General features: G+C 50.5%; 2 protein-coding genes across 6 annotated transcripts in view; one reads left to right on the top strand and one right to left on the bottom strand.

Moving 5' to 3' along the window:
- Positions 1 to 15350, top strand: part of Chdh (choline dehydrogenase) — a 40707-nt gene extending 25357 nt beyond the window's left edge. For 3 of the 4 annotated variants that reach the window (XM_008851830.2, XM_029555345.1, XM_029555346.1), the window contains 7 exons: positions 4421 to 5193; positions 6067 to 6218; positions 6938 to 7067; positions 8060 to 8194; positions 8954 to 9096; positions 9515 to 9617; positions 10178 to 10903. In XM_008851830.2, coding sequence (XP_008850052.1) covers positions 4473 to 5193; positions 6067 to 6218; positions 6938 to 7067; positions 8060 to 8194; positions 8954 to 9096; positions 9515 to 9617; positions 10178 to 10596 — 1803 coding nt within the window. In that variant the 5' untranslated portion in view covers positions 4421 to 4472 and the 3' untranslated portion in view covers positions 10597 to 10903. Of the gene's footprint in view, positions 1 to 4420; positions 5194 to 6066; positions 6219 to 6937; positions 7068 to 8059; positions 8195 to 8953; positions 9097 to 9514; positions 9618 to 10177; positions 10904 to 13870 lie in introns of those variants that run through there. The other variant, XR_003846884.1, reaches the window with a different exon arrangement.
- A 15-nt stretch (positions 15351 to 15365) lies between these two features.
- Cacna1d (calcium voltage-gated channel subunit alpha1 D) overlaps positions 15366 to 23573 on the bottom strand; it is a 357002-nt gene continuing 348794 nt past the window's right edge. For both annotated transcript variants that reach the window (XM_008851829.2, XM_008851828.2), the window contains 6 exons: positions 23523 to 23549; positions 22015 to 22164; positions 20548 to 20711; positions 17980 to 18101; positions 16207 to 16527; positions 15366 to 15748 (listed from right to left, as the gene is read on the bottom strand). In XM_008851829.2, the coding sequence (XP_008850051.1) occupies positions 15455 to 15748; positions 16207 to 16527; positions 17980 to 18101; positions 20548 to 20711; positions 22015 to 22164; positions 23523 to 23549 (1078 nt within the window). In that variant the 3' untranslated portion in view covers positions 15366 to 15454. The remainder of the gene's footprint in view (positions 15749 to 16206; positions 16528 to 17979; positions 18102 to 20547; positions 20712 to 22014; positions 22165 to 23522; positions 23550 to 23573) is intronic.

Below are 23573 nucleotides of genomic sequence, written 5' to 3'. Positions count from 1 at the left end.
ACATGTACACAATTGTGCAAATGTGCTCCATTGTGTGACTGTACTGAATTTTTTTTAACTGTTAAGAAAATTATGAAAATTTCAGGTAAATGGATGGAGGTAGAAATAGTCATTTTGAATGTGGTAACCCACATCAAGAAAGACATCACATATTCTCACTCCAAGATGGATGCTAGCTTTGAGTCTTTAGCTATGTATGTGTTTAAATTGGAGTGCCCATAGATCCACCTGCCTCTGCCTCCTGAGTGCTGGGCCTAAAGGTGTGCACCACTATACCTGACCTGGTATTTCCCCCTCTTGACTATTCATTAGCTATAACCTCCAGTGCAGTGTTGAAAAGAATTGATGAGAGAACATGCACTTGCCACGCTCCTGATCTTGGTGGGAAAGCTTCGAGTGTGTCACTACTAAACATGGTGTTCATTGCAGGTTTTTACAGCTATTCTTTAACATGTTGAAGCATGGAGTTGTTAAATTTTGCCATGTGTTTTTTGTACATCTCCTATTTCTGCATCTATCATTGTGAAGAGTGTAAGTTTTCTTCTTGTTGGTGTGGATGGGTCCCATAAACTGATTTTCATATGAGAAATTATCATAAATGTACACCGTGGGGTAAATCTCACTTGACTGTGGTACATAAAATTGTATGTACAAAGCTGAATTCAAGCCACTCTAAAAGTAACATTTTTACTTACTCAGTTTTGGGAGAGAGAGCGCGCCACAGCGCTGGATTCAGGTCGTCAGGCTTAGTGGCACATGCCCTTAGATCACTGAGTCATTTTGCCAGCCCCTTACTTACTCAGTTTTGGGAGAGAGAGCGCGCCACAGCGCTGGATTCAGGTCATCAGGCTTAGTGGCACATGCCCTTAGATCACTGAGTCATTTTGCCAGCCCAAAATAGCTGTATACTGGTATCTTGCTAAACCTGGAGCTGACTAGTTCCTGCTGGTCTAGCTTGCCAGCCTGTCCCAAGAACTCTCCCTCTCTCCCTCTCTCCCTCTCCCTCTCCCTCTCCCTCTCCCTCTCCCTCTTCCCTCCTTCCCTCACTTCTGCCCTCCCTTCCCTGCCCAGACCCATAGCTGCAGCAACTCCACTGTAAGCCCCAGAATTAAGTTTTTTTTTCTTTATCAATTTTCATAAGATACTGATGTGTAGCTTTCTGTCCTTTGATGTTTTGGCCTTAGTATGATTTTGGACTTGCAGAATAGGTTAAAAAGTGCTCTGTTTCTGACTTCTGAAAGTGATGGTAGCGAATTGGTACACTCAAAAAGATAGATTTTTATTATATTTGTGTGTGCAAGTGTGTGTGCTCATGATGGCCAGAAGAGGGCATCAGATTCCCTGGCACAGAGTTACAGGCTACCCAAAATGAGTATTGGGAACTGAACTCAGATCCTCTGGAAGAGTAGCAAGCTCTCAACTACTGAGCCATCTCTCCTGCCTTTTTGAGACAGGCTGGCCCAGAACTCACTATGTAGATCAGACTGGACTTGATCTAACAGACATCTACCTGCCTCTGCCTCCTGGGTGCTGGGATCAAAGGTGTGTACCACCACATACAGCTTAGAATTGGTACATTCTTAAGCATTTGACAGAAGTTTCTTGAGAGCCCATCGATTTAGACGTGATACTTTGTTTTCTTTGGGGGGCAACAGACATCTACCTGCCTCTGCCTCCTGGGTGCTGGGATCAAAGGTGTGTACCACCACATACAGCTTAGAATTGGTACATTCTTAAGCATTTGACAGAAGTTTGAGAGCCCATCGATTTAGACGTGATACTTTGTTTTCTTTGGGGGAGGCTATTGATTATCGATTTAAATTATTTAGCATATGTGTTGGCTTATGTTTCTTCTAATAAGGCATGCAATTTGGCACACTGTACTTCCGAGGACTGGTCCATTCTGTCTAGGTTATCATTTCCTTCATTTGTAAAGGTCAGGGAACTTACTTTAGAATTGGGAGGGCTTGGTTTTTGCTGTTTCAGCTGCCACTCCACTGTCTTCTGGGATGTCCGTTGTCTGAAAGGAAGTCGTTTCCACTCTATGGTTCTCTTTTTGCCTGGCTACCTCCATGGTTTCTCCTCTGCTGTGGCACTTCAGCAATCTGATGGTAATTTACTGGTCTTTGTATTTCTGCACTCAGGCTGCTCCAGGCCTCAGCAGCTCTGTCCTCAGAGAGTCTCCCCATTCTCTTTCTTCGCCCTTTGCCCTCCTCTCTGTGCACTGCATCCCTCCCACCCTCTCCTTCTGGTCTCCAGTTACCCAGCTTCAGTCTGATACTGCCCCAGAGCAGGCCTTCTGTTCCTTCGCCCCCTGCTCGCTCTTCAGTTTCACTGATTCTTTTCTGTTATATCTAATCAAAACTCATCTATCTCTTGTACTTTTTCTTGCATTTTGGTCTATTTATTTATTTAGAGGTAAGATCTCACCGTCTAGCTCTGGCTGCCTGAAACTCATTATACTGTAGATCAGGCTGGCCTCAAACTCAAAACTCACAGAGATCCGCCTGCCTCTGCTTCCTAAGTGCTGGGATTAAAGGTGTGAGCCATCACACCCAGCCTCTGTTTTTTAAAAATAGGATTGGCCATTTCAGATTTTTATTTGTGTGCCACAGTGTGCCTGTGGAGGTCACCATTTCCAGGAACTGGTTCTCCCCTTCCACCTTGTTGAGGCAGGGTCTCTCTTATTTCTTCTGTTCTGTGGCCTGTGAGCTTCTGGGGGGTTCTCCCCTGTCTCCCACCTCACTCAGGAATGCTGGAATTACAGACGTATGCCACTACCTCTGGCTTTCATTTATGTGGGTTCTAGGGGTTGAACTCAGGTAGCCAGGCTTGTGAAACAAGTGCTTTTACCAGCAGAGCAATCTTCCCAGCCCCTGTCGTTCATGCTTTGTTTTTTAGAGCTTCCTGTTCTTGTTGAAATTCTGTTAGACATATCTTCTTGTCAACTAAATTATGTTTAGTGGTTCTTTTATCTTGGCTCATTTGATGGTTCTCACACCTAGTGAATCTGGCTCTGTTAGGTACTTTATCTCTTGGTAAGAAGTCATGTATTTGTGTTTCCCTATTATGGAATGCTAGACCTTGTGTGTAACAGGGCAGTGGAGATGAAGGTAAATGGTGCCTGCTTAGAAAGGGTGTAGCTCTGGCTCTATCCTGGCAGGATAGTGTAGAGTGAGGGCCCTTCTAGTGAGGAGCAGAGCAGTGGGCCACTGCTACCTGTGCTGACTTGAAGCCTGGAGCTCTGGAAGGTCTGAGTCTCTTCTTCAGTTTTCAGAAGATCTGCCAGCTTTCCTCCTGTAAAGGAGGGCCTTCCTCTGCCCCCCTTTCTGTTTCCAGGGTGGGTTACTTGTTACAGGACTGAAGAAAGGCTGGGTATTTGTTGCGGTCTACATCCATGCAAGCCAAGGACTACATGGGGATTTTTCATTTAAAGATTTATTATTGGGGTGTGTGTGTGTGTGTGTGTATCTGTCTGTGTTTATGACTCATGAACGTAAGTGTCCTTGGAAGCCAGAAGAGGGTGTCAGATCCTCTGGAGCTGGAGTTAGGGATGGAGTTAGGGTGCTGCGAACTGAACTCAGGTCCTCTGCAAATCAGCCAGTGCTCTTAATCACTGAGCCATCTCTCTAGCTCTACTACATGGAGATTTTCAGGTTTCTTATTTCAGCCTCACTGTAGATTGGAGCTTGTTGTGAGCTTTCTCAGATACGCTTGGCATATCTTGGTTCTTTTCGACCTCTGTGCACTGGGTACCATGGGACATTGGTGGAAGACCTGTCAAAGCCATTGGCATTTCTCTGTTAAAACTTGAGTGCTCTGCAGAGTGACCTTGTAGTGTGGCTGTGACCCTGTGCCCTGCTTAAAACCCCTCTGGTGCACCCCAGGCTCCCTCAAGTTGTAGGCTGTGAGGTCCAGCACCTCAGCCCCCCACCAGACCTTCCTTCAGTTACTTTTCTTGTCCCTCTCCATTAGCTTGAAGAGTAGATATCGTCTTTTCTTCTGTGTGTTCCTGGAGTGTGTTCTGGGGCTCCCAGCTCAGGGTAGGGGCTCCCAGCTGCCTGGAGTGAGGCGGGCAACAACCCCTATTGGCTGCTGGCTTGGAAAGCTCTCTTTCCCCTGCAGCAGTTAGACTTCCAGCCTCTAAGTTCCTGCCCATGTCACAGGGAAGGTGGTTAGGGATCCCTAAGCCTGTGGAGGGGTCTCTTTTACTCCTGTCCTAACCCCACTTGGTTCTGGGACTGACATCCCAGGATGGAAATCCCTCTGCCCCATCCTGGCCCTCAGGGCAGTGGCTGTGGAGTGTGGCTGTCTTACCCAGGCTGGGCAGGTCCTTCGCTGTGCCAGTGTGGCCAACCCAACTTTGGGCCGCTTGTGTGCCGTGGAGTTCAGAGTCTTAAAGCCATTTTTCTTGTTCTAGGAAAAGCGAGTTGTCACACTTGTCCGTGGATAAGAGAGACTGGGCTGGAAGCATGTGGCGGGTCCTTGGAGGCTGGCAGCCAGGGCATGTGGGCCCACGTGGAGCCCTGGCGTGGGCTGTGCTGGACCAGCTGTGGCCCCGGGGCAGCCGTGCTGTGGCCAGTGCAGGCTCCATGGGCCAGGACCAGGAGTTCAGCTACGTGGTGGTGGGCGCCGGCTCCGCTGGCTGCGTGCTGGCCAATCGGCTAACGGAGGACCGGGATCAGACGGTGCTGCTGCTGGAGGCTGGGCCCAAGGACTTGCTTGTGGGCAGCAAGCGGCTCCTGTGGAAGATCCATATGCCCGCAGCCCTCGTAGCCAATCTGTGTGATGACAAGTACAACTGGTACTACCACACGGAGCCGCAGCCTGGCATGGATGGCCGTGTACTGTTCTGGCCGCGAGGTCGGGTCTGGGGGGGCTCCTCGTCCCTCAACGCCATGGTCTACATCCGCGGACACGCCGAGGACTACAATCGCTGGCACCTCCAAGGAGCGGAGGGTTGGGACTATTCGCACTGCCTGCCCTACTTCCGCAAGGCGCAGAGCCACGAGCTCGGTGCTGACAGGTACCGCGGTGGTGACGGCCCGCTGCACGTGACTCGGGGCAAGACCAACCACCCCTTGCACCAGGCCTTCTTGCAGGCAACACAGCAGGCTGGTTACCCCTTCACTGAAGACATGAACGGCTTCCAGCAGGAGGGCTTCGGCTGGATGGACATGACCATTCACCAAGGTACTTACCCCTTTTTAATTACCCCCTGCAACTGCAGCTGTCTCTCCTGACCCCATGGTGGTCAGTAAGTAGAAGAATGAGACTGGTGTTAGGTGAAAGGGAGTCTCCCCTAGGTGCCCCAGGACAGGAGCAATTATTGAGGGTTGGCTGAGCCTCCAGCACCTATGGAGCCCCAAAGGTGACTGCAGGCTCCATGGGCCAACCAGGTCCCTTAGCGGCTGACCTGGGTCACTGCGAGGGGCAGGAATTTCAGTCCTGTGATGACTCCTGGAACCAACACAGACCAGAGGAGATGGAGGTAAGACCGAGGCTGAGAGAAGGAGGCCCCTCCCCAGGCTTGGGGGAGGTGTTCCCTGGAGAATCAGCAGAGAAACAACTCAGTATAATGTGCCATAGTCTTGGGGAAAATGAATCACAGAGAGGCAGCCTCTACCACTATAAATGGCCACTTCCCTCTCCATTTATAGATGGAGATACTGAGGCACAGAGGGGGTGGTACAGGGCCTTGGTCACAGCAGGACAGAGCTGCCCCAGGGCTTCTGTCTGTCTCTTCAGGGTTCTCAACCTTTCCATCCAATGTTCCTGGTCCAGGTCATCCTGTCAGGGTGGCTTTCTGCCTGTGCCAGGGTCAACCTTTCCATCCAATGTTCCTGGTCCCAGGTCATCCTGTCAGGGTGGCTTTCTGCCTGTGCCAGGGTCCTCAGTAGCCTGGACTGCAGTGGGGGGTGGGGGTGTCCAAGTTGCAGACTTACTTTGAGGTCAGGCCTTGCATAGTCAAGAACAGTATAGATTTGTTTTTGCCCCGTGCTTTCCTCCTGCCCAGGCACAAGGAGAATGGCAGTGACCCACGCCTCCCTTTGCTCCATTCTGTAGGCAAGCGCTGGAGTGCAGCCTGTGCCTACCTGCACCCAGCACTGAGCCGCCCCAACCTCAGGGCTGAGACCCAGACACTTGTGAGCAGAGTGCTGTTTGAGGGCACACGTGCAGTGGGCGTGGAGTACTTCAAGAACGGTCAGAGCCACAAGGTGAGTTGACTGCAGTGGGAGGTCTGGGGGGTGCAGAGGCCCGAAGGACTGGGCAGAGGACCTGGCTATCAGGTTCTCCTCCTCAGCCATGTACTGTTGTCCCTATGCTGGGGGCGGTGGCAATGGATTGTCCCTGGGGCCTCACAGCAAGTAGAGGTGGGAAGTTCCCACCTGCAGACTCTATGGTACCCTGCTATGAGGGTCCCCTTGCACCTCTGCTTGCCACACCCGCCTCAGGGCAGCCGCCTAGTACCTTCTACATGGCTTTAGGGTCTAGCCCATTAGAAATTGATAGATTGATCCTAGAGGTTTTAAAATTCACAAATGTTATCACACTACATGGTGCTTTTTGCCATTCAGTAGTATGTCAGGGATTGCCTCTCCCCAGCCGGCAGTACAGCTGCATAGGCAGTCTGCTCTTGGTGAGCTCAGTTGACCTCTTCCATCCCTGTATTAAGGCCCCTGTTACTGTCTGGCTATCACAGTGTCAGAGCACGGCCTATGCTTGACTTTCACACAAGGTGGTTTCAAGTAGCCGACAAGCAAGCTTGTGGGCCTGGGAGCAGGCTTTCTCCACAGTAGTGTTCCTGTCCCATCACGTGGGTATGGTTTCCCAAGGCCACATTCCCGTAGTGATGGCTGGAACTGGGGCTGGTCCATGGGCCAGAAGAACACCTGGCTCTTGGAGATGTGTGACTGGTGGCCCTTGCCTCTTCTAGGCGTATGCCAGAAGGGAGGTGATCCTGAGTGGGGGTGCCATCAACTCGCCACAGTTGCTCATGCTCTCTGGTGTTGGGAATGCAGATGACCTCAAGAAACTGGGCATCCCTGTCGTGTGCCACCTGCCTGGTAAGCCCCTCCCCCACTGCTGCCTAGGAGCCGGCTCTGTAAAACTAGGTGGCTTATGGTATGGAGTAGAGAGGTCATGCTCCCTGGATGTGTCACATCCTTCCTCTAAACCTGAGAAGGTCCTCCAAGCCTCACTGGACACTCCTACCCACGGATCCTGGGTCTCTGTATTGTTTTCCTTCTCCTTCCCCCAGCCAGCCTCTGCTCCTGCGGGAGAGAACCCTGTAGCAGGAATGGGTCTGGGAACACCACCAGAACAGCTGTGTGGTGAGAGGGGGTCCATCCCCAGGACTGACCAGCTGCTCTGAGCACAAATGAGGCCAGCTCGAGACTCCAGAGCGACTATCTTTGTGAGGGCCTGAACTTTATCTTCTAAAGAGGACTTGGCTGTGTCCTTCCTCATACACTCAGAGGCTAGCCTTTCACGTGGAGTCTTCCTTATGAGAGGCCTGCGAAAATGCTGGTCCGTGTCTTGACTGCCCAGTGTGCCCTTGCGCTTGAGCTATACTGTTCCTATAGCATGCTGGGACTGCTTCCTCCTTCAACAGACTAGGGGAGAGAATGAGGCCAACATTTGTCCATTTGCTCAAATACCACATTGTGGTGCCTGCTGCAAGCTGTTCTGGCCCTGGAGGGTGCTGCTGAGCAGAGCTGGCCAAGGGCACCTGGGTGGCTATTCTGGAGGGAGTAGAGTGACAGGGAGGATGGTTTTGGCAACATCTGAGAGAGCAGAAATGCTGTCTCTGAGAGGTAACTTCTAAGCTGGGGCTGGGACAGGCAGGAATTAACTGTCTAAAATGATAAATGGAGAAAAGTTTCCAAACCAAAATGATAAATGGAGAAAAGTTTCCAAACCAAGGGTTACAGAGAAGCCAGGCAGGAATTAACTGTCTAAAATGATAAATGGAGAAAAGTTTCCAAACCAAGGGTTACAGAGAAGCTGATAAGCCGCTGTGTCAGCTACTCTTCTTAACCATCCCTTCCTGCATCAGGGGTTGGCCAGAACCTGCAAGACCACCTGGAGATCTACATTCAGCAGGCGTGCACACGCCCCATTACCCTCCACTCAGCCCAAAAGCCCCTGAGGAAGGTCAGCATTGGTCTGGAGTGGCTCTGGAGATTCACAGGTGGGTCCACTCCTCAATGAACTTGGTAGATACAGTCTGTGGGTACCGTGGTCGTCTTCCTGAGGAGCTGGGACAGACCTCAGATTGTTGGGTATGAAGCTGGATCATTCCATTCACCTGAGTCCATTCTTCCCATCTGCAACATGAGGATACAAAGGTACTGCATGGCAGGCTGCTGTGAGAGGCCAACAGCACATGTGGAGGGGCACAGTGCCTTGCTTAAGGTGACGTTGTCTGCCGAGCTGGATGTGGGAAGGGCTTATGAGGCAGGCGGCCTTGGCAAATCTGAAGTCCCTCACTTGGCATGTGGGTGATATTTAAAGCTGTAGTGCTGCATAAGGCTGTGTGGAGAAAGAAGACGCAGTGTACAGAGCTTGAAGCCAAGACCTGGGGGAGAAGAGGGACAAAGGGAACAGCTGGTCTCCCATCTGCAACATGAGGATACAAAGGTACTGCATGGCAGGCTGCTGTGAGGGGACGAGAGGCCAACAGCACATGTGGAGGGGCACAGTGCCTTGCTTAAGGTGACGTTGTCTGCCGAGCTGGATGTGGGAAGGGCTTATGAGGCAGGCGGCCTTGGCAAATCTGAAGTCCCTCACTTGGCATGTGGGTGATATTTAAAGCTGTAGTGCTGCGTAAGGCTGTGTGGAGAAAGAAGACGCAGTGTACAGAGCTTGAAGCCAAGACTTGGGGGAGAAGAGGGACAAAGGGAACAGCTGGTTCACCTGCCACACTGCTCTGTCCTCTTCTGACCTTCAGGGGATGGAGCCACAGCCCATCTGGAAACTGGTGGGTTCATCCGCAGTCATCCTGGTGTCCCCCACCCAGACATCCAGTTTCACTTCCTGCCATCACAAGTGATTGACCATGGGCGGAAACCCACCCAGCAAGAAGCTTACCAGGTAAGCAGATGGACTGGACCAGATTCTGCCCCGCTCTCATCTTTTAGGGGTGTCATCTGTCCCACTATGCAAGCCTTCAGTACCTGCTTTCCAGTGGCTCAGTGTCTGAGTGGGAGTGGAAAGGAGAGCCTGAGCCTTGCCCCAGGGAGGGACCCCAGGAATTAGCCCGTGGGTGTGTGGAAGGGTAGGACCTGTACCAGTGATGAGCAGGCAAAGCTAGCTCAGCCCTGGGATCACCTTCTGGAACTTTGGACAGTGGCATAAAGGCCAGGCAGGGGAAGAAGTGACTGGTAGAGGGTCAGATGCTAAGCCCTGCATCCTTTAAATTGGAAGCTGAAGCCCAATCTGGGGCTTCTCCAAGCTCCTGAGTTGGAGCTGATAGAGATTACTGTGGACTGTTTTCTCTGGGCCCTCCTAGGTGCATGTGGGGACCATGAGGGGCACAAGTGTGGGCTGGCTCAAACTGAGAAGTGCCAACCCTCAGGACCACCCTGTGATCCATCCCAACTACTTGTCAACAGGTAACTCAGCAGCCAGCTCCATAGCTCCTGGACCTCGGGTTGAGTGGAGGAACGGGGTTCCTGTTGTTCCTAAATCTTGCCCTGAGTCTTATTTCCTAACACCTAGATTACCCTCAGTCTTGGGTCATACAAGGTAGGCTGTGGCCTCACTTTGCACAGCAGGACAGAGTGCAGCTCTCAGAGCCATCTACCTGTCTGGCCTCCCCTGCTTTTACCTTCCACAGGCCCTAAGAGCATGCCGCCTTCCCAAGCTGCCCTATTGTATTCAGTACAAACAAGAACGTCTCATGAGGCAGGTTTTGCCCTCATGGTATGGGAGCACTTGTATGGTGGCAGAGGCAGATTATATATCCTTACCGCTGGTTCACAGAGAAACCAGACCTCAAATACCTGGCCCTCTTGGCTCAGTTCTTTTAGGATGCTTGGTTACCAGTTAATTGCTTCTGGGCAGGTGACAAGCACCTACCTTGCTTGGTTCTTCATGTCCCTGAACTTTGTCCCTCAGTTGCTCTGAGCCAGGAGGGTAAATGAAGGGGGATTCATCTATCTCTCCTCCACAGAAACTGATATTGAGGACTTCCGCCAGTGTGTGAAGCTGAGCAGAGAAATTTTTGCACAGGAAGCCTGGGCTCCCTTCCGGGGCAAAGAGCTACTGCCAGGAAGCCACGTCCAGTCAGATAAAGAGATAGATGCCTTTGTGCGGGCGAAAGCTGATAGTGCTTACCACCCCTCGTGCACCTGTAAGATGGGCCAGCCCTCTGATCCCACTGCTGTGGTAGACCCTCAAACCAGGGTCCTTGGGGTGGAAAACCTCAGGGTTGTTGATGCTTCCATCATGCCCAGCGTGGTCAGCGGCAACCTGAATGCCCCCACAATCATGATCGCAGAGAAAGCAGCTGACATTATCAAGGGGCAGCCTGTACTCTGGGACAAGGATGTTCCTGTCTACAAGCCCCGGACTCTGGCCACCCAGCGTTAAGGCAGCCCCTGCCCGAGGATGACAGAGGAGCCCATGTAAAGCCCAGAGGACCAACGAACACAGCCTGTGCCCCAGGTGCTATTTCCTAAAACTGTCGAGAACCTTGGAACTCAGGTATCCCTACTTACGGCTGAGACCTTTGTGAGATCTTATAGGAAATAAGGCCATATAAGTCAACAAGTCAAGTCCCCAGCATTTCCCTGTGGACCCTCTGGGGAAGGCTGGCAGGCTGGTGCTCTCCTCCTTACCTCCTCTAGCCATGACCTTGTCTCACGTCACCTACCTTCTCCAGCCCAGTGTCCTGCTGCCAATACGGCTGAGACCTTTGTGAGATCTTATAGGAAATAAGGCCATATAAGTCAATAAGTCAAGTCCCCAGCATTTCCCTGTGGACCCTCTGGGGAAGGCTGGCATGCAGGCTGGTGCTCTCCTTACCTCCTCTAGCCATGATCTTGTCTCACGTCACCTACCTTCTCCAGCCCAGTGTCCTGCTGCCAGTAGTGGACTGGTCCTTTCCTGGACTCCCTTGTAAGGCCATTTCTGCAGGGTGCTCAGCCTGCACTGGACTCTTCAAGGAAGCTTTAGCTGAAGAGTCAGGCAGGAGGGCGCTCAGCCTTGTTCCCACGAAATACAGAGCTAGCCCCACATACCAGGTCACCACTTCATGTAGAGGAGATGAGCCATGAAGACCTATCATGGTGACCTTGGGAAGTAGCCTAGTAGACAGGGCTGGTGAATTCTTATTTAGATATTCATGGGGACAGCATGGCACTGAGGCTGACAGGACACAGCAAAGTACAATGGAGCCAAGATGTGAGTCTTCTAGGGGGTGGGGGAGACAGCTACCAGCAGCATTTCCAAGAGCTCTGTGGTCTGTATCTCCTTATAATGTAGATGTAATCCAGTAATTTATTTTTGAACCGAGATGCCTTATCCTATTTTTACAAGGGAATGAAAACTAAATGCATTTTGGATTGGTTTTTCTGAAGCTGTCCAAAGCCCCCATCTAAAGCAGAGAAGAAAAGAATCACTATATAGAATCCTGCAACACTGGGCCCAGAATGGAGGGGGAATGCGGGGATTCTAGGGTCCACTGGGATTGATTTGGAGCGGGGTGAGCTGGCCTTTGAGCCCAGACAACTTTTCCTTATATGGCTATGAGTTTCCAGAGGTGACAGGTGAATGTTACATGCCCCAAATGCATAGAAGGCAAGTGGAAAGCTGCCGTTGGGGTTCAGACCCAGGACAGAACATGTGACAAGGCTTCCTCGAGGGAGCCCTGATGGCCAAGCATGGCTGTTCCTGGCTCTAACCCAAGTATAAAGGATGAATAGGTGGGTCCTTCCCACAATGCCAAATCCAAGTGCTAGGGTTGTGTTGAAGTCCCAGTGCCATGAGGGAGGTGGAATGGGAGAATGGTGCGCACCTGCTTTGGTTACAAAGTGGGGTGCACACAGGCCCTGTTAGTCTGAGTCTCATGGGTAAGTGGACAGACTTTGTTAGCTAAGCCTCTTGGCAAAAGCCTGTAAATACCTGAAACACAGAAGACTGCACTTTGCCAAAACAGTGTAACATATTGGTGCACACACACTTACCTAGCAAGCCTATGGTTCAGGGTTGACCCCCTCCCCAGCACCAAGAGAGACAACTGTGCACATGCCCAGAGCCCAGCTGTGATGACAAAGCCCACCTACCTTGCTGTTGATCATAGGTGTTCCTGACAGGATAGCGAAGAGATCATGGAAGGGACAGGAACAACTGCCAGTATGACCAGGAATACAGAAGCAGGTGGAGGCACCCTAACTTAGCCTTTCTACCTCCAGCACAGGCTGTAGGAATAATTTCCATAAATTCAAATAGAGTCTTCTCACCAATCAGACCATGTCCATCAGGCCCCAGGTTTTTTTCATATTTCCACTGATAAACTACCATGATACCAAATCTAATGCAAAGATTATTTTTCCTCTCAAAATTAGGAAAAAAACACAGCACCCCCCCTGCCCCCCAAGCAAACCCAAACCCCACAACCACCACATGCCTTACTCTTGTTCTCATCTTAGGAACCCAAGCCCGAGCCCAGCCCTTATTCTCCCTTGCCCTTCCAGTCCCCAGAAAGCAGAGCTGGAGTGGGTTTTTGAGTTGGTGTGTGCCAGTAAGGGAGGAGGGGATTTGTACATGTCAGCTCTGTGGTACCCCACTTTTATAAGATCAGCAGCCCATCCCCCCAATAAAGGCAAAGATGGTAAATAAACACTTTACACCATGAAATAAAATTGCTCTGACTTAAGAGCCAGGTAGGTACTGTGAAGGGGGAGTGTGTCAGGCTGCCCCTCCTGGCCTTCAGTGGATTTTACACATAAGAGCTGGAAAGTGGGGTCCACATACCAAGCACAGACATTCTAAATGAAGTGCTCACTATGGATTAGTGGTGAAATCATAGTGATTTCCACCTCATGTCATCAGAAACATATTAAAGAAACAAACTAAATGCAGTGTTCTGATGAATGCAAAATCATTTGGGAGTAGGGTGGGCCAGGGAAGGGAAACCAAAAAGCAGGTTTCATTTTTAGAACTTTCATAAAGGGGAGGGAAAAAACCATGCTCTACAACTTCAATTTTTTTCTTACAAAGAGAAATTTAATATGAGACAAGAGGTTGAACCAGGCTTTAGGGAGACATACTGGGAAGTGGTGCAGCCTGAAAAACTCACCAGTGTTGACTGACGTTGGGAAAGAGAATCGCCATTCCAGAACACGCAGTCCTGGAAAGGGAAGGGTGGCCTGCTAAGCCGGAGTCAGGCGACACCCAGCGAGACAGAGTCCAAGGTAATGTTGATGGTGGTTTAGCCCTTTAGGAGAAGCAGTGCTCTTGGCAGCTGCTATCAAGTTACTGTTGACCTCTCTGAGGAGGCTGAGGGCGGAAGAAGCTGCCTGAGCCCAGGGCTGCCAGAGCACCTGCCCCTCTGAAGCTCTCCAGGAAGAGCCAGCTCTGTGTGAGGAGAGCTCCAAGATACGATGAAATTATTACACAGTTTATTCTGAAGAACATTTTACATTTTAATAAAAAAAGTCTTTATGTCAGGAAATAGTCATTTACAAACCTTGAAATGTTTTTGCCTGCATCTGGAGTAAGAATGTCTTACCAAGAGGTTTGTGAGGTCTTTATAACAAAAGTATTATTTACAAAAAAAAAAAAAAGAAAAAAAAATTCACAGGTTGTTGTGTACTAGTTAAAAATTTTGAACCCAAATTGCTACCTGTATTTTTGATTGCAGAGACTCCCTGGCAGAGCAATGGGATGAACAGCACATCTTTCTGTTAACAGAAAAGCAAGCCTTGACAATTCTAATGGTCCCCCAGCTGTCAGTCCCAGGGTGTGCAGCCCCAATGCATGTGTTCGCATGAAGCTTCAGCCCTCATTCAGTTGCATGTAACAGCCCTCCAAGAGAACACATCGCATAGCAGCGTTGTGAAAGGCAACAGGATACTGGATGGACCCTGACACTCTAACCTCATAGGTCACCACAGTGCCCCCCCTCCACCCAGATCCCCTGCCCCAGTACCTCTTATTTCTTAAGCATCCCTGAGGAGTGGGAGTGGATGCACTTCATTCACCTGTGCCGTGACTTCTGTGTTAGAGATACAGAAACAGCTTGCACGGGCAGCTGAGGAAGTCAGACCAGCGGATGCCATGGGGCTGACTAGCCAGTTGCACCTGTTCTGTAACTAACTGACCAGAGGATAATCAAAGTCAAAGCAAACCAAAGACAGTCACAACTCATGTGGATAAGAGGTACAATATGAAACTCGAAGAACTCTTGCCCAAAGAAAAGACTGCAAATAGTCATCTTGCCATCTTATGTAAAGATAGGTTTATAGTGACTCAAAATATTTTAGAAAAATTTCTGACGTGTCAAATTGTTTTGAACTCAAAAGTTTATCCCCAAAAGATTTTCACTGAATTAAGTGAGAATGGGTTCTAATCCTTCTAGTTCTGTTTAGCCCGAGTAAAAATACTAACTTCTAGATTTTGGTGGGAAACTACAATTGTTAGGACCCATGGATATTGCTGCAGTTCAAATACGGTACAATAATTACAAAATATAGACCATCTCTTTACAAATACAAATTGTATATTACAAGTCATGTACAGTAAATCTATAATTTTTAAACAAACTAGTGTATCTAAGTTTACCTGGTTTGCAAGTGCGTTACTCTTCCAGTTTACAGTTGCCCTTAGTGTGATAGTCAGAACTGACTACCGAGTGATGGTCTCTTATGTAAACTGGCATCGCATTAACAGAAAACCTTGTCTGTCCAGTCCTGCCCCCCTCGCCGTGACCGCTGGTGGCTGGTGGCTGGGTTCTGATGCATACCATTCAGAACAGCTGCACAGGAACCAGGAAGCAGTATGTTTGGGGGAGGGGTTTAAAAATGGATATGCTGGGCCCAGTGAGCAATATGCTAGACCAGTGGCTGAGGTAATGACATAGGTGTGGTGATTGTCATCACCTTTAACCTGCCTGCCATGCCTTCAGGTGAGTGGGCAGGGGCGTGTGCCCTGGGGGTGAGACTTGGACTCCTGGCAACTCATCTGGCTTCCAAACCGGCCAGGCTGCCTGAGCCTTATCCATCTTCTCGAGGGGCCAGACATGCCGTTTTCTGTGACTGGGCCTGACCACATGCTCAGAACCTGTTCCTACCAGGTTTATGGCTTCCTTGAGGCGTGATACCACTTGTACAAAAGTATAATTGAGCATTTTCTCCCAACTAGTGCCTAAACTTTCCTTACTATGAGGCACTTTATCCCTGGCCCTCCTGTGCCCCTCTCAGGCTGGAGTCAGCCTATCCTCACTGGGCTACAAGGTTGTGATGCAGATCATTTCGTCTGCCAGGTCCTCCTCCTCTCGCCCGGGGTCTGGCTCCTCGTCGCTGTAGCCAGGACCAAAGTCCTGTAGCTCGTAGTCCTGCCGGTGTGAGATGGGACCTACGTCCCCATTGGCTCGTGGACACACACTACCATTGAGCAGAGTGCTGGCTGCACTCTCCATCTCGTCTATGGTTAGGTCACAGGCATCGGCGATTTCGTGTTTTGTTGCTGACACAAATTTTGGGTCCCTTGCGTAGCGTCCTAAGCCTTCGGATATCAAGACCTGTATAGGAAAGAGGATTGATAGCCTGAGCAAAAAGGCTGTCACTGTATCACTTTGGCTCTCACTGAATCGATGTGCTTTGGGGACCCTGCCCAACCCTGTTTGCTAGACCTCACACATGGTACTAGTCATCATGACTTCCACTTTGCCAACGCCACAGAGCTGGAAAGCTCCACATGGCTGGACAAGAGTGAAACACCAGCGACACGTGGCACAGGCTAGTAATATGAACAGGACAGGACATTGAGACAATGCAGCTCTTCGATTTGACGCTCAGCAGATGTAGCTAGTTTTCCCTCGGGCATTAAGTACCGTGTGTGCTGCTGAGAAGCCCACCCCAGGTGGCCTGGCTGCAGAGCCCACTGTGTCACCACTGCCCTCTGCCCATGTGAGGCCGCATCTCCTGGTTCTGCTGCGGTTATGGAGCTTGTTCAGTGGCCATGAGCCACCATACTTACTGCCTCTACCAGGCTGTCTGCACTCCTTTGCTTGTCGCTGTTTTTGTTCCGGAAGCTACTGGGAACAGTCAGGCTGGCTGGTGTGAAAGTCCTATAGGAGATATCGGGCTCATCTGTGTACCAGGAACTGCGGTGCAGGGATGGCAGGCTGCCATTGACCTGGTCCAGGGACTCTGAGCGTTCCACCTGGATCAGGGGGGTGTAGCATGGGGTCCAGTCCCTGTATGGAGGGGTCGCCGGAGGCGTGGCCCATGACCGGGTGGAGTGGCTTGGTGAGTACTTCTGGGCTTTACTGGAATCGAGGCCTGCGACAGCCATGATCTGAGGAGATGGGAAGAAAGGAGAGGGAGGTCCTCAGAGGTCTGGCCTCAGCACAGTCCTGGTGTGTGGCTGTGGTGTGGTGCAGGGCTGGCTCCCAGAAGACTGGGAAAGGATTCAGGCATACTGGAGACATCTCGGTGAGCTGACAGGGGAGCTGGGGTCTCCAAGCATACTGCGTTTCCTTTTCCCCAAAGCCACAAGGCATTTCCAGTGAATGAGTTGTCAATTACTAATTCATGAAGTTGCTTCTGAATGAGGAATAATCAAGAAGGGGAACCCAAGCTCAGGTCCCTCGGGTTTAAGGATTGAAATGCATTTCGGGGAATGCCAGGGACTCTGGCTTATGCAGGACCACAGTCAGGTTTCTCTGCTCCAGTGCCTCTCATCCAGCAACCAGCACTCTGTCCTGAAGTACTGGGCCGGCCATGCTTCTCACACGTCCACCACTGCAGAGCCACCTTGAGATGTATACCCTGATGTGTTTGCATCCACATCACAGGTCTACAGCCAAACAGGAGTGGCCAAAACAAGACCTGGGCCTGGACCTGATGGGGCACAGGCTTGCTTGAGTTACGGTATTTGGTGGCCTGGGCTTTCAAAAGGTTTGTCTTCTCTCGTGATGACACAGACGTTTAAATTAGCATTAACAGTGCAGGCAGGAGTGACTAGAAAATCTGCAATGGCCACTGAGTGCTCATGTGCTTAGAATCCTGGGGTCAAAACACCACATAGACTTGGCTCTGCCAGCTGGCTGCCTGGGTGTGAGGTTCTGGCATTTCGCTACACAGCATCTCTGATTTTTTTTTTTTTTTTTTTTTTTTTTTTGTCTTTTTGAGAGAGGGTAATCCCTGTAGCCCCAGCTGGCCTGGAACTCCCTACATAGACCAAGATAGCCTCAAATTCACAGAGCTCTGCCTTTCTGCCTCCTGAATGCTGGGATTAAAGACGTGTGCCACCACACCCAGCATATCTTTGGTATTTTAAGAAACAAATATTTTAAATCTATTTTTGTTTTTAAGCCCCTGGTGAGTGGGCCCTGGATCGTGGGCTGCTTCTAGCCCAGCTGCCTTCCCTGTGTGCTAGTGGCTCCCCTGGCCTACAGAAGCAGCTCAGTCACCCTTGTGATTAGAGGGCCCACCCACAAGGAGCTGCAGGAACAGCTTAGTGAAGAAGCACCTCCCTCTCTTGAGGCAGCTACTACTGGGACTCTGGGTGGTGGCTGTGTCTCCCTAATTCAGACTGCTGCAGGCCCTTTCTTCTGTGACAGGAGGGGTGAGATGAAAGGGGTTTTCATGCCTGGTCCACCCTGCCTATGGAGCTCCCACAGAGAGGGCCCCAGAGGATCTACTTGGAAGACTGCCTGGGGGAACGAGATGGGAAGGTGCAGGCTCAGACTTCAAGTGCATCCAGGAGGAGCATGCACCCCAGGTGGGGGCCAGGAGAGTGGCTCACCTGCTGTTGCATCAGGTGCAGAGGCAGGGCAGCACGGTGGGGCAGTGCAGGCGATGGCAGGACCTCTTCCTGGCTGCTCTGCCGGCGCAGACACTCGAAGTTGAAGGAGGATCTCCGATGGGCTGAGAAGTGAAAGCACAGGACACGGTGATATGGGTCCTGTCTGGGTTCCCAGGGAGTTCAAGAAGAAGCAGGCAGTGTGTTTGATCCAAGGGACTTCTATAATCCCTGAACTTGGGGGCTGTGAGGACTAAGGGCAGTCACCCAGCTGGGGAATGTCTCTATAAGGTACCACTATATTACTTTAAAGTGTTTGCTTGTTTTCAGGCAGCCTGGACATCACCTCTGCTGAGTTGGAAGCCCTGAGATGTATTCCACTGATAGCTTACAGGAGCAATTCTAGAATGTCACACTTCCTGCTTTCCAAACATCGCATGTTTCTAGGCTCCTCAGATTTATCTTTCTTTTTACTTAATTATCTTTGTGAGAATTTTATACAATGTATTTTGATCATATTCACCCCTGATTCTTCCCTTAACTTCTCTTAGATCTACCCCTACCACCCCACCTGCCAACTTCATGTCTTTTTTTTTTTTTTTAAATAACCCATTGCCTACCCCAATCAGCATAACCAGGAACTAAGCAAACTTGTGGCTATGAAAAAAAATCACCTTCCCTGGCTGGCCCAGAAACAAATACATCAAAGAACTTGCCATCTGCTGAAAGCCTTTGCAGACAGAGGCTCGCTCATGACCCAGAGCTTTCAGTTTTAAAGCTTGCTAGGCTCGGATCTGCCTGGGGCCCTTTGGCAGCACCACAGGCCTTCTCCTAGGAGCCCCTCCACCCTCTGTCATGGGCTTCAGGGAGCCCTACCTTTGCTTGGCAAGGTAGTAGCTGTATTCCAATTGCTCCTGCCTCACCCTCTGCTTTCTAAGCTCACAGAGCATCTCCTGGCCTGGCAACCAGCAAAACTCCATATGCCCCTAGTTCCTGCCCTGGGAATCCTCAGGTACTGAATCAAAGAGGCCTTCCAGACACCTGGGACTGCACACAAATCTCTACAAACAGAGCTGCAAACATGAGCCGGCTGGGCCCTCGGCTGGTCACAACCAGTGGAGAGGCAGCAGAGCCAGTACTGGTCTGGGGCCCTGTACCCACTGATGGGCATACTGAGGCCTCCTAGCTGAATTGCTGGTGTGGAGCAGAGACATCTGCCTCCAGAGAAAGCCACCCCTCACATACCACCCACTGTGGCCATACAAGATGGGCCTCCTAGTCAGCACAACCTCTGGAACCCAAGACCTGGACAGGCTAGAGATTCAGAACTAGAAGAAAAACAGTCAATCCCTCTCAAGCCCCCAGGTCTCCTCATTCAGTGGGCTCTTTTTAACAGTCTCTGGAAGATGTAGCTCTTCCCTCCACCCTCAGTGTGGCTGAGAATGTGGGCCAGTATAGTTAGCTGTTTTCCCTGCCCAGGCTGTGTGCTGGACAACAAAGCCAATTCCCTTCCAGATAAAAGCAGCCCGACCACCCATGCTGCTCCAATGTGGGGCTAGGTGGGTTCTGGAGACAGGACACTCAAGTATCCACTGGGGTTTCCGGGTGGGGAGTAAGTAAGCAAAGGCAGAGGCCTGAGGAAGGCAGTGGGATTCATAAGGGCAGTGGGCCTCTGCCTGGCCTCACCTACACCTGTTTCATCTAGTATTTATGGGGAATGGAAGGCTTTATTCAGCAGTATATGTTGGGGCTGAATAATTAAATATTAACCATGCAAATGAGTCTGATTACATTCCCAGCAGGCTGTGACAGCTGGAGTGGGACATGGCCAACCTTGTCCTTACTGTGCTGGCAGTCAGTAGATTCAGGAGCCCTAGAATTTCAGCTGTTTTGGGTTACTAAACAGAATCCTCAAAATTAAGCCTCATTATTATATATATAATATATATATATAATATATATATATATTTTTTTTTTTAACCATCATCAACATACCCACACTTGGGGTTGGAGAGATGGCTCAGCAGTTAAGAACACTGGCTACTCTTGCAGAAAACCCAGGTTCAGTTCCCAGAACCCACATGGTGGCTGACAACCATCTATAACTTCAATTCCAGGGGATCTAATGCCCTCTTCTGACCTCTGAGGGCATTGCACAACATGAGTGCACTTATATACCTGCAGACAATATATTCATATGCATAAAATAAATAAAAAACCACCCACACTTGGCAGAATTCAACTGCTTCTCCAGGAGCTGGCAGGTCCCCCAGAAAAAAACCTGGGTGCTACTCAGAGGCAAGAGTTTGCAAGACAGTCCTGGGCAAGTGAGCTGTGCATTTGAATTTATCCTTCCCCTCAGCAGCTCAGTTTCCCAAATGTGGAGTAGGGGTGTAGGGCTAAATGTATGAGACTTGCCTACCTGTCAGGATAGACCCAGGCTCAAAGGCCATGCTCTGTGAGTACACAAAAAACCCCTTCTCAGATGTGGGGGGGAGCAGGGGGCATGGGCAGGGGGCAGGCACAGTGCTCCCTGGGAGACTTCACCCCAAATGAGAAAGGCAGCCTCACATGGTGGGGTGGGAGGTAGAAGTCGTCTCCTCGGAGATCTCCTTGAATCATAGCCAATGGGTGAGTCATCATCCTCTAAGAAGCCTTGGGGGTGATGGTAGCCTCGGGGTCTCTCAAAATCCATGGAGTTGCCTGGGTACCTGTTGTAATAGCCATAGTTTTGCCTGGCAGTTGGTAGGTGAAAGAGAGAAAGTACACATGAGATTCTGGGTAATAAGCCTTGACCTAGCTCTGATAGACCCTCATATCCCCTTGTGATCAGTAGGTCAAGAAAGTCCCCAGCATGGTAGGAGCTTCCAGGCAGAGAGCAAGGGCCATGGCAGGAAGCTGAGGGCTAGAGGCTTAGTTGTTTCCATTCCTGGGCCAGGCACAGGCTCAAAGCAGATGGTGTATCACGGGGACTCTGTCAGCGTGACTATCCTCAAATCTCCTAGGGACTTCTGCCTTGAGGACTTGCCCCCTCCAGGTGCCTGGCAGGGTACAGGATCACCTTAAGGAGCTTAGATAATGATACTAGCATGTAGGCTTAGTGCAGGTTAAAGAACAGAAAAGAGCATGTGGTGGGTTCTTGTTTGAGGGGCATGTTTCAATTCCAGGAATGGAAAAGGTGGACTGAGGCATCTAAGTGGGAGATACGCGGTGAGCAGGCCCCAGAAGGAGGAAACACAGGGTCCACTTGGCTCTGAATCAGTGAATGTGGAAGTTGGGCATTGGAGGGAGACGGAGGAAAGGACCCACTGGAGCACAGGTGAGGGTCAGGCTGTGTCTCTGGTGCCAGGCATAATCTCACCTCAGCACTACTTCTACCTCAGTAGCCACAGGCCTGGTAAGATGGTGAGCTGTAGTAGGTCAGGGAGGAAGTGGGTAGGTGACTTTCATCCTCCAGTACTGCCTATGTCCTAAAGCAAAGTGCCTCTTTTATCCAGCAGCCTTCTTTCTGCAGGACAGAAGCCAAGAGGTACCTCTGCTGTGAGATGCTGCTCTGACCTCCTGCCTCCTTACCCCTAGGAGCGACCCCTTCATGGGAGCAGGAAGCAGGAGCTATTCATGGAGACATCAGCCAAGCTTCAGGCTGGCCAGGCTGCTATGCAAACATGGCCCAAGTTGGAACTCCCAAGTCAGTTAAATGAGAACTCATCTCTCAGATGACAGGGGTCTGATGGAAAATGGAGGTAAGGGGGGTCTTCCAGCCATGGCAAGTCTAGTTCCCAAGTCCAGAGCCTTTGTTCAAAGGCCCCAGAGGCCCCTGGTTAAATAAGGCAACAGTTATGAAAGCAACATCCACTACCTTTCAAAGTGCAGTTCTTTTACCTTGCTCCCCCTGGCCTAGAGCCTGCAGACCTGCTTTGATAGTTTGGGGAATCCTGAGCATAGCTGCAGGTAGCCCTGGCTACCTGAGCACTGAGTGGGAGCAGGTGGAGTAGGGAGCACTGGTCTCCTGATCTCAACCCAAGCTGAGCCCCTCACCTGCTCCAGGTGGGAGAGCTATCATCTTCACAGCATTCCTCACTACTGAAATACTCCTGCTCCCCGAAGCAGCGGGAGTCCCTGAAGTAGCCATGTATCTCAGGGTCTTCTCGGCAAATAGTTGGAAGCTGTTCATCTCCTGATTCAGACCTGCAGTTAGGAAAGAGATCTGAGAGCCTAAGGAGGCAGAAGGCAGCTTCTGCAGCTGCCTCGCCCCAGCACGCACCCTCCCTTGGAGCGCCTGCTGCTTCCCACACACACCTGCTCTGGTGCAAAGAGACTACTCAGGCCCTGGCCAGGATGCTCTTGCACCTCTGGGAATGTGTGGTCTCAGTTCTTACACAGTGCTGGGGCCACACCACCATGCCCAGAGATTTGAACCAAAGATAGAGATGTAATGTAAAGGACAGAACAAGATGGACCTGGAGCACTGCATGTCGTAGGCAGTAGTTCCAGAAAAGACTTTGGCTCCCCAGCCATCCACTCTCATTCCCACCCACCCCAGCTCCAGCCTATGTTACTTCAGAACCTAGGGCAGAGACCTCCGTCCTGCTGACTACATCCTATCAAATTGGAGCTGCTGGAGGAGCGCTGACTGCATGTGATGTCACCCAAGAGGTGCTCCTGGAAATGGATCCTAGAGTTTCTATAGACTGCCCTGCCCCTAGCCAGGACACCATCTCCATGAAACCTGGTTCCTCCTAGCCTCAAGCCTCAGGAGGATCAGTGACATCGACCCTCTCCTCAAAGGACTCTGTTTCCTCAGAGCATCTTATTGGCTCACACTTTCCTCTGGCCCAGGGCCTCCTGATCTCACTGGAGGCCGTGAATCCAGATAACTTCCCTTGCTTGTCCCTAACAAAATAATCATCCCACCCACAATTTAGCCCAGGCCAACACACATGCAGTGGAATATATTGCACATATGTTGAGGGCTACAGGGGAGTTAGCAGGAGGGATCTAGTGTCTGGTCTTCAAGATGCCTGGACATTGCTTCTCCTAAACTCACATTAAGAATCTAGCAAAGGGGCTGGAGAGATGGCTCCGCAGTTAAGAGCACTGGCTCTTAATTGACCTGGGTTCAATTCCCAGCACCCACATAGAGGCTAACAACCATCCGTAACTCCAGTGCCAGAGAATCCTCTTCTGACCTCCGTGGCCATTACATGACATGGGTGCACTTACATACATGCAGGCAATATACTCCTACACATAAAATAAAATATTTTTAAAAAGTCTAACAAAGTAGCTGGACTTGTCCAGCTATACAAGCAGACCCATAGACATGTGTGGCATGGGACCACCAGTTCTTGGATGGCAATAGAGTCTATGCAGAGACCTAAACGCTCCTTTGCCAGAATTTCATTTCTAAATGCACAATCCTGAGCTATGAAAAGCTTTTAGCTGACTTGGCTTAAAGATACTGTTCTTCCTCAGCACTGAGCAAAACTAGCCAGTAACAGGACAGCATAGTACGTTACATAAAGACAGAGGCAACAAGCACCTACCTAATGTAAGTTTCATAATAGCGGGTTCTATCCAGGAAAGGCATACCATGG

The sequence above is a fragment of the Nannospalax galili genome, unplaced genomic scaffold (assembly GCF_000622305.1).
Source record: "Nannospalax galili isolate Female #2095 unplaced genomic scaffold, S.galili_v1.0 scaffold485, whole genome shotgun sequence".
Taxonomy (NCBI): Eukaryota; Metazoa; Chordata; class Mammalia; order Rodentia; family Spalacidae; genus Nannospalax; species Nannospalax galili.
This window is presented reverse-complemented; position numbering and strand designations above follow the sequence as displayed.